Raw genomic sequence first — 9,187 nt, forward strand, 5'->3', positions numbered from 1 at the left:
GGTCAGGGGCCCCCAAGAGGTAAGCAGCCCTGTCAAAGGGAAGAGGCTTACCGATGGGAGGAGCAGCGTAGGAGAGAGGAGAGGGATTGGTCAAGTTTGGGCGAACACAGGTGCATGTCTGTTGAGGGGAGGGGAGGGCTGACTGCCAGGTGGTGGGAGGGACTGAGGATGCTCTTGGGATCATTAGGTAGGGAGGGGCTTTAGTGGCGTACAGCAGGAGGGCAGAATTGACCTAGGGTGTCTGGGGCTATCCCAGGATCTTCACAAGGCACATCATGCTTCAGAGGCTGCCTCGGTGAGACCCCAACTAGAAACTCCACCAGGTGAACTGGACTATACCCGACACACCTGTAACCTGAGGACTTAAGCTGGAAAACACAGGGTGTCTTGAGGTATTAGAAGACAGCTGCCCCCAAAGCAGTGTACTGGTGGCTGGTGAACAAACAAGGTTTTGGTACATCAACACCCTGCGTGCTGTACTAAGATACATACTATCCTGGCAATCCTGTGACGGCCATTCTGTTATACTCTGCTTATGCTCATTTACATTAGGGTGTATCTCAAGGTATGTTGCCATTAGGGCTCACCCTCTTGAAGCTGTGTGTTATTTCTTTATTTTTCAGTAAATGAGACCCATGGATGTTGAGCCTACAGGGAAAGAAAATATAACAAGGGTTTGGGGGAAAGGGGATAAAGAGGGGTGGGGGAAATTAGAAGGAGATGTCAAGAAGTCCAAGAAGGAAAAGTATGTTTAGGAAAACATTAAACATGTCTGATTGTGGAAGAAACTGTACAATTATGACATGATCGAACTATGGAATGATATATGTAGTTTCTCCCAAGTTGCTGCAAATTGGGGGGTGGGGAGGTGGGAAGACATAGATCCAGGAATGGGTTTTGGGATCACACTAAATCCTAGCTCCAACTGAAGAACAATCAGTTCATACATCATGGCCCTACTCGGTATTCACCTTCATGAAATGATCACTGAAGATACGGGTTCTACAGCAAAATGCACAGAAAGCAGATGGTGCCCGGCGGTCAATTGGAACAGTGTCTGGGGTCTTAGAGGCTTGTATTCACACAAGCAGCCATTTAAGCGAGCAGTCATCTTTGAGTCCACATGGAAGCACACCAGCTTTTGCGATCCACAGTGAGTTACAACATTTGAATATGATGAGAAACGTATCAGAGCAAAAATTATCAACACTCGATTTGTGGAAAGCAATGGGAACGGTGGGAGCCCCAAACCCATCTGCAGAGTATCTAGTCCGACTGAGCCCCTGGCAGATCCGCTCTAGCCACAGCCAAGAGTCTCGGACAGCCTGACTATCAGGCAAAGACCATTGTAATCTTGACTCTGCTGGATCAATGTTGATACTTGGCCAGTTGACCACCCTGGAGACGCAACTGAGTTTGCTCTGAAGGCAAGTATCTCTTACTGGTTCCACGACCGAAGTTTCTTCCCTGGCTTTTTGAATGTTGTTGGGGGTCTTTTTCTTCTTATGCATTATGTGTCTTTTTGTCTGTACACCATTAGGTTTTTACCCTTACCACCTGTGGTAGTCACCTAATCTGGTGCCAATTTAAGGATGAAGAGTGTAGGGGTGGAGTCTAGGCTGTCAATCTGGAGATAGCCAATGAGACTTCTGTGGGATGGCCTTCTCCTGAGAATTCTGGGAAATCTGGCAATTCCTTCTTGGAGGTGGGAGAGACACACACTCTCTGCTACTCCCTGGGAGACATTGCAGAAGACAAGCCACATGGACGCAACCAGACCTCAGAAGCCAGAGAAGCCACAGAGAGACCCCTGCCAGCGCTGAGATGTTTCCAGCGACACTGGACCCAAAGACTTTCTATCCACTGGCTTGTGATCATCCTGCATTTGGCATCATTGCATGTGTTTTGTGAGTCTGAAGAGGGCTGTATAGATTTGTATCAGGCATATGCGCTTATATCAGACTTATGGCCTTGGACTGGACTGGGTTGGGATGTTTTCTCAATGTTCAATTCCTCTTGTATATAAATCTTTCTTATACACATATGTGTGTTTATGAATTTGTTTCTCTAGTCTACCCAGGCTGACACACCACCTTAGCGTGATTGTTTATTGTTTTCTGTTGGGTCTCCCAGCTGTGAAGCACAGGAAGAGTGGATGCATAATAAGAATAACTGTTATAAGAGGTTATAGGGAATATGGGGCGGGGGGAGCGTAGATGACAGGGAGAGTAAGGGGCTTTCAGGAGTACATAATGAAGGCGAGGGGGGGAGTGAGCTCTAGAGTGGATTGTGATTGCATAACTCAATAACTCATCTTAGAGGCGATTTAACCATAGGGAGGGGGTAAAGCTCTAAAATTGATGTGGGAGTGATTGTACAATTCTCCTTGATCTGGTCGAACTATTATATGATATGTAAATTACTTGCCAATAAAACTGTTGGAAAAGAAAACAGCTCTGTTCAGGGTTGAACTGAACCAAAAGCAACTAAGAGAAATCTAATTCTACCTAAACCCCAACTCACTGTCAGTTTCAGAACCCTGCAGGAGGACTGCCACATATGGTTTCTGAGGCTGTCAGTCTTTAGAGGAGCAGACTGACACTTCCAAATGAAGTATTTAGCCCACTGATTTCTCCATGGGCTAGAACCCCTGACTTTCCTATTAACAGCCAAAGATCGAAGCAATGGGCTCCTGTGTTGTCCTTATGAAAACACAAATACTAAGCCCGTTGCCATCCAGTTGGTTTTAACTCACGCTAATGCTGTGTGTATTACAGTTGAACTGCAACTTGTGGCTGATTTTTTTCAGAATTAGGTCTCTAGAGGCCTTTTCCAAAGCCATCTTTGGCGATTTTAACACTCAACCTTAAGATTACAGCGAGTGTATGACTGTCTGTACCATTGAGGCTTTTGTATCCGATCACTTTTCTATGATTCAGCTCCAGCTTGCCTCTTGTGGTAAATTCGACTGTAGTCAGATTATAGTGTGTCATTCCTCACTTAGCCCAACACAAGGGCATTCACTCACTGATATCAAGTTGAGCAGAAAGCCTTCTCGTTCTCCCTCACAATGTCTCGTGGTCTTGAACTGCTGACCTTGCAGTTAGCTGCCCAAGACATAACCTACTACGCCACCAGGGCTCCTATAAAGGCCTAAATAAGTATGACCATAGAGAGTCACATAATTTCATTCTCTGTTGCATACACAAGCAAGGTGGGTTCGACCCTGGGCTGCTAATCACTTTGTGGGACAAAGATGTGATAATCTATAGAAACTTCCAGCTGCAAAAACTCCACGGGGCAGTTCCCTTCTCTTCTATGGAGTTGTGAGGAATTGGAATCAACTTGCGCACAGTGGGTTTGGATTTGGGTACAGTCTGTTGCATGTGTGATATCATAATGACCAACTTGGCACAAACCTACAATTTGTAAAAAGATGTCGTATCTACACAATGTAACACAGTACGGCACCCAGATGTAAGGCATGTCTGGACACGTGAAAACTAATCATTTGCTGGGTAAGCCACAAGACAATTGGGGTTATGTGTGATATAATTACCTAACTTATTGACATATCTCTTCTACGAGGTCTTTAAAGATTACTTCAAGGAGAATCGGCCCACTTACAATTAACAGTGCATTTGAATAAAAGCTATCATAACACAAAGAGATGGAAAAAATCCAGAAAGAGAGAAGATTAAGGAGGTAAAATAGTATGTTTTCTGATAATGTTGAGAATCAACTTGGAATGTTTTGTAGGCAAATAGAAATACAGGTGAGATAGTGGCAGAGGAAATGGGCTTATCACAAGAGGCGATGATGAGAATCATTAAAACTCACCGGCCCTTCAAGGGTTTGAACACAAATAGCGAAAAAGGCCACTGGGACAAGTCCTGTGAACCACTGTAGTCAGAAGAGAAAGAAAGAAACATCCAAAAGAGAGATCGACTAGAGAACTGAGCCGATTCTTGTGGGGTCAAACAAGAGACAGAAACACGTCTCACAAAATGCAACTGGATTCCGGTATACCGGCTTTCCACAGCCAGATGAACTCGAACCAACTCATGTTAGTCCTTTCCTCTGAATTAATTACATGCATTCACCTCCCGGAGAGAAAGAAAACAACTCCAGTTAGATAGACGAGTTAAGCCGAGTCAAAACACACACCAGAGGTGAAAAGGGTACATTTCCTCAGGGAGAGTGCTCGAGCTGTGGCAGATGTTTCCACAGAGAGTTGGTTATGATGTAAGTTGGATATATCTCATTTCGGTGGTCTTCATCATAGGGAAAATGATTAAAAAAATTCTAGTTTCAGGGTCCACAACTGTATTGGTACCACATCAGACCCAGAGTGAAAAATAAACACACAGACAAGTTTATTTTATTTTGTCCCATAGGAATCTTTTTCTTTTTTTCCTTCCTTCCTTCCTTTTCTTTCTTTCTTAGGAATCTTTCTAAAACCAGAATACAGGGACGCAAGGCCTAATCTTCTGTGGTACCACTGGATGGTTGCACACCAAAAAAATGTAGGTTCATAGTTGACCATAAACTATGTACATCGCCCAGGAACCTGATGCATAGAAATCCAAATAAACATGCTGCTAACAAGTTGTTTGTGACCCCAAGTGACCCCACGGGACACGGCAGAAGGCTCCAGAGTGGGTCTCAGGCCATCAATCTTCACAGAAGCAGACTCACACAATTTGCCTCCAGAGTGGCTGGAGGGTTCGAAAAGCCACCTTTTCAGGTGTACCCCACCAGTGATTTTTCTGCAAATGGTAGGTAGTCAATACGTATCTAACGAATTAAGGAAAGAAGAGCAGCGCACCCTCACCCAAGGAGAGCAGATTCCCATAGATCTCCAGCATCACCTCTTTGTACAGGGTCTTCTGCTCGGAGCTCAGTCTTTCCCATTCTGCCTCTGTGAAGACCACGGTGACATCCTCAAAGGTAACTGGCTCCTAGAATAAGCGGTAAGTCAATGCACAGAATGTCACCTCTCCACCCAACAGCAGGGGCAGCAGACCAGGGCAGGTGTGTGGGAGATGACAACACACTGCACAATGGAATGATGCAACTGTTTATGGACACTTTGATCTTCTAAACAACAACAAACCCTATAACACATTGCCGTGGGGTTGGGCCCAACTCAGACACCCTCCAGACGAGAAGGCTGTCCATCCTTATGAAGCAGGCTTCCACATCAGCTACTGCACAGCCAAATACTGAATCACTATATCACCAGGGCTCCTAAGTGGTATAATTTAAACCCCATTTGCTGTATAATTCATTAAGTTTAAATACAGCAATCTTCATTATGCCTTGATCTAATACGGGTTCATGTCAGCTACCTTAGTATAAATAGCCTTAGTGCCCCAACAACAACATCAGTTTAGATTTCAGTTGCTATGGCATATTGACTGTAACTGCATAAAGTACAATCGTTTTTGCCTAGCTCTTCAATTCACAGATGACAAAAATACAGCTGAGCATCAAGACCAGTAATGAATGTCATCGCTTTTTTTCAAACACCAGCTGATGCCAGGGGACGGAGGGTGACTGAGTCAATCAACCATGACTAAGTAATGAAGTCAACAAAGGTTTGGGGCAGAGAAGCTTCAAGGGCTTTCTGGGGTGAGCGACATGGATGCCTGAGGGATGGAGACGGCACCTCTTTTAGATACTTGGAAGGAAGTTCCCCACTGGGAAGCCTCCTGAATCTTGCCTTATGCATACCTTCCTTTATATCTGGTTTTGCTTTAATAAAGCGGTAATCACACATCAGAGCACCTTTAGTAAGTTTCGTGAGTTGCTCTAGTGAATTACCACAAACACACGCGTAAAGGGGACTGACAGGTCAAAGGACAGTGAGCACTGGGAAATCACAGGCTTGAGGCTGACCTCCTGAAGGAGTAGAAGAAAACCCTGAACTTGTAGGCAGGTCACAAGTGAGTGAAATTTGGTGACATTGTGGGTTAGGCCATGGGATGCTAACCTCAAAGTCAGCAGTTTAAACCCCCCAAATGTTGTGGGAAGGACAGAGGAGACTGTCTGTACCCGTTACGATTTATAATCTCAGAAACCCCACACTGGGTTGCTAAGAGTCAGAATCAATTCGATGGGATGACTTTGGCTGTTCTAAGTCATAAGTGAGGGAGCCTAGTTTCAAGGGCAATATTGCCTGAACTTGTGAGACATAACCTAGCTCCAGATGGTGGGGGTCGGAGCAAGAATTGCCGCATGGGAAGCTGGTGTCAGAGCTGAACAGCCAAGTGAAAAAGTAGAAATTGTGAGATTTGACTATTTGAGATTTATTGGCAAAAGATATTCTTGGAAACATCACGGCTGTGACAGATGGCTATTGAAGTACAGGAAGATTTTCCTATGTTCTCTATTTCTGTATGTTTATAGAAAGTTAAGTCATTAAAAGGCAAAAGGTACCCAGGATACAAGATGAAAATGTATAAGGATATGTAGTGAAATACAATAGTATAATTAACATTTTGGATAATCTGTTTTTTTAAAAAATACCACTTTTGTGTTACTTTTCTGGATTCTGAACATTAATCCTTAGTGTATTTTTCAAAAAGGAAAATAAAGTACAAAAATGCAGAAACTATTCTAAAACATCTACAGTAACACCAGACATGCTATACATTAGAAGTTCAAATGTTAATTGCTTTGTCCCTTCCCTAGACAAGAGATTATGACCTTATAATCTATAATGCAGCGATTCTCAACCTGTGGGTTGCGACCCCTTTGGGGGTTGAACGACCCTTTCACAGGGGTCGCCTAAGACCATTGGAAAACACATATTTCCGATGGTGTTAGGAATGGAGATCCCGCTCCTCTATCTTAACCTTGGCAGTGACGTTGGCTTTTTAACCATACTGTAGCAAAATATAGCGATGTAGTTTACTGTTGTTATGTTAAGACTCTTACCCATGCTACACCATGCTTCCAGACAAAATTTCATTGATTTGTCATTAGAAATAAATATTTCACAATCTATAATTACATATTGTTTTTGTAATTAATCACTATGCTTTAATTATGTTCAGTTTATAACAATGAAAATATATCCTGCATATCAGATATTTACATGACGGTTCATAACAGTAGCAAAATTACACTTATGATGTAGCAACGAAAAATGTTATGGTCTAGACTCACTACAACATGAGGAACTGTATTAAAGGGTCGCAGCATTAGGAAAGTTGAGAACCACTGCTATAATGCCTGAAACAGTGCTTGACACAAGGGCAAGAAGTATCTAAAAGTTGATCACCTCTTTTCTCAAGACTGAGAGCAATGGTCTAGCCCCTGGGCATTTCAGAAAAATACGGTAATTCCAACTCACCTGTAATCCAGGCTTCCTCTTCTCCTTTTGGAATATATCAGTAGCCTTAGAAGGCAAACCTACAGGGAGAAAAAGAAACGGGGAGGAAGAGGCCCTCCCACAAAGCTCCCAGAGCAGCTCTTGTGACATGGGACAGAAGGAAGTAGCCACTCCACTGAACCGTGGCCCCCAACACATCCTCACTGAAACTGGAGCCCGGTACCCCTGCCCTCCCCTCTCCGAACCCTCAAAAGTCTCACCTTTTGCCTGCTCTCTGGGAGTCAGTGTCTTCATGGTGGTCCTAGCTTTCCTGTGCTTTCGAGTCAAAATCTTCTCTCAGTCCCGAGTTCCCCATGCAGAAGGATCAGCCGCCATGTAATGGCCCCAGACTCAGTCCCATAACGGCCTGGAAACTGCTACAGGACAAGTATTTCATCTGCAAGCAGATGTCTGCTGCCGGGTGACTGCTCCACACCTCAGGTAGGAAGATCCCTTGTCTCCCTGCATCCAGGGCCTGTGGGAGGGAGAAGTGACTTTTAGATGCTTTTAGATCCTAATTGCATGCTCTACACTTGGGCTTCATCAGCATTAAGGGACTCACACCTTAGAACAGTTAGTCATCTTACACCCAAAGGAGAAAAGCATTGACCCAAGGGCAAAGTTCAGATGGTTAGCTCAGGTCTTTAAATCCACTATAAAAAAAACCCTATCAAATGAATTCTGAGTCATATCGACTGTATTAGGCAGAGTAGAACTGCCCGGTAAGTTTCAAAGCTGTAAATGTTTACCAGAGTAGAAAGCTCCATCTTTCTACCTCAGAACGCTGGTGAGGTCCAAGTCATGACCCTGTGGCTAACGGCCTAATGCGTAACCTGCCCAGTCACCAGGGCTCCTCCGAGCACCTTCAAGTGGGTCAAGGCATGCTGCGCACACAGGGTTGAAGGCAATGGCGATGTGCATGACCTCAGGGCCACCAGGTCACTCCCTGAATGGGGTGGCAGGAGTGCTCAGAGATGGACCACCACCCCACCACCCCGCCCACCGTCCTCCCTCTTGGAGGTGGTGGTAGGTAAACAACAGCATGCCAGGGAATGGAGCACAGCAGCACTGCCTTGGTGGGGTAGGGGTGGAGGGGGGGGACGTCGGATGGGATGGATGCCAGCAGCGGAGAGAGGCCAAGTCCAGCCAGACTGGCCCAACTGCTCCTATGAGGAGAGCTAGGGAGAGAGGCCGTTCCAGGAGCGCCTCTCAGGGGCCCGGGAGGCAATCAGCTCAGAGGTGCTGCCCTGGATCAGAAGCTGCCTACTGAGGAGCAGGCGCTGCGGGGAGTGGCAGAGTTGGTGAGGGGGAACGCTAGAAAAGCTCGCCCTAGCAACCACAGAGCCTCAGATACAAGCACTCACCCTGACTCCTTTGCATTTGGAGGAAAAAATAAACAAAAGGGTGCTGCTTTCCTTAAACACACACACACACACACACACACACACACACACACACACACAAAATGAAGCTACAGGCAAGACGGGCGGTTAAGCTGCTTGAACAAATGCCAGGCAATACACACAAGGGAGATGATGGGACTAAGGTGTTTTGGGGCAAGCTTATTTTAGAATCGTTCTGAAGATTTCCAAGTTTTTAGAATGCTGGACCTGCCACACTGACTTCTAATTTAAAAGAATATTTTCCCCATAGGATAAAGAAGCCTTTTATGACCACAAGTGAAAAATCCCAAATCGACTTCATTAGAATCTCAGTAAAAGAGACCTTACTTGATTCTTCTCACCAGTCCTTGTCATTACATGGCAGAACGCAAGATTTGGATCCACCTTCCCAGTTTTCAAAAGCCCT

General features: G+C 45.0%; 1 protein-coding gene across 8 annotated transcripts in view; it reads right to left on the reverse strand.

Annotated features, from left to right (window-relative positions):
- The window catches only part of LOC101639446 (zinc finger protein 343-like), a 13,654-nt gene extending 4,467 nt beyond the window's left edge, over window positions 1-9,187 (reverse strand). For 2 of the 8 annotated variants that reach the window (XM_045292247.1, XM_045292246.1), the window contains exons 1-2: window positions 7,361-7,572; window positions 4,835-4,961 (exon numbers count right to left, since the gene is read on the reverse strand). In XM_045292247.1, the coding sequence (XP_045148182.1) occupies window positions 4,835-4,961; window positions 7,361-7,537 (304 nt within the window). In that variant the 5' untranslated portion in view covers window positions 7,538-7,572. Of the gene's footprint in view, window positions 1-4,828; window positions 4,962-7,360; window positions 7,573-7,599; window positions 7,854-9,108 lie in introns of those variants that run through there. The other 6 variants (XM_045292245.1, XM_045292243.1, XM_045292251.1 and 3 more) reach the window with 4 other exon arrangements.

Source organism: Echinops telfairi, unplaced genomic scaffold (assembly GCF_000313985.2).
Source record: "Echinops telfairi isolate 266 unplaced genomic scaffold, ASM31398v2 ScPeMD7_655;HRSCAF=1070, whole genome shotgun sequence".
Lineage (NCBI taxonomy): Eukaryota > Metazoa > Chordata > Mammalia > Afrosoricida > Tenrecidae > Echinops > Echinops telfairi.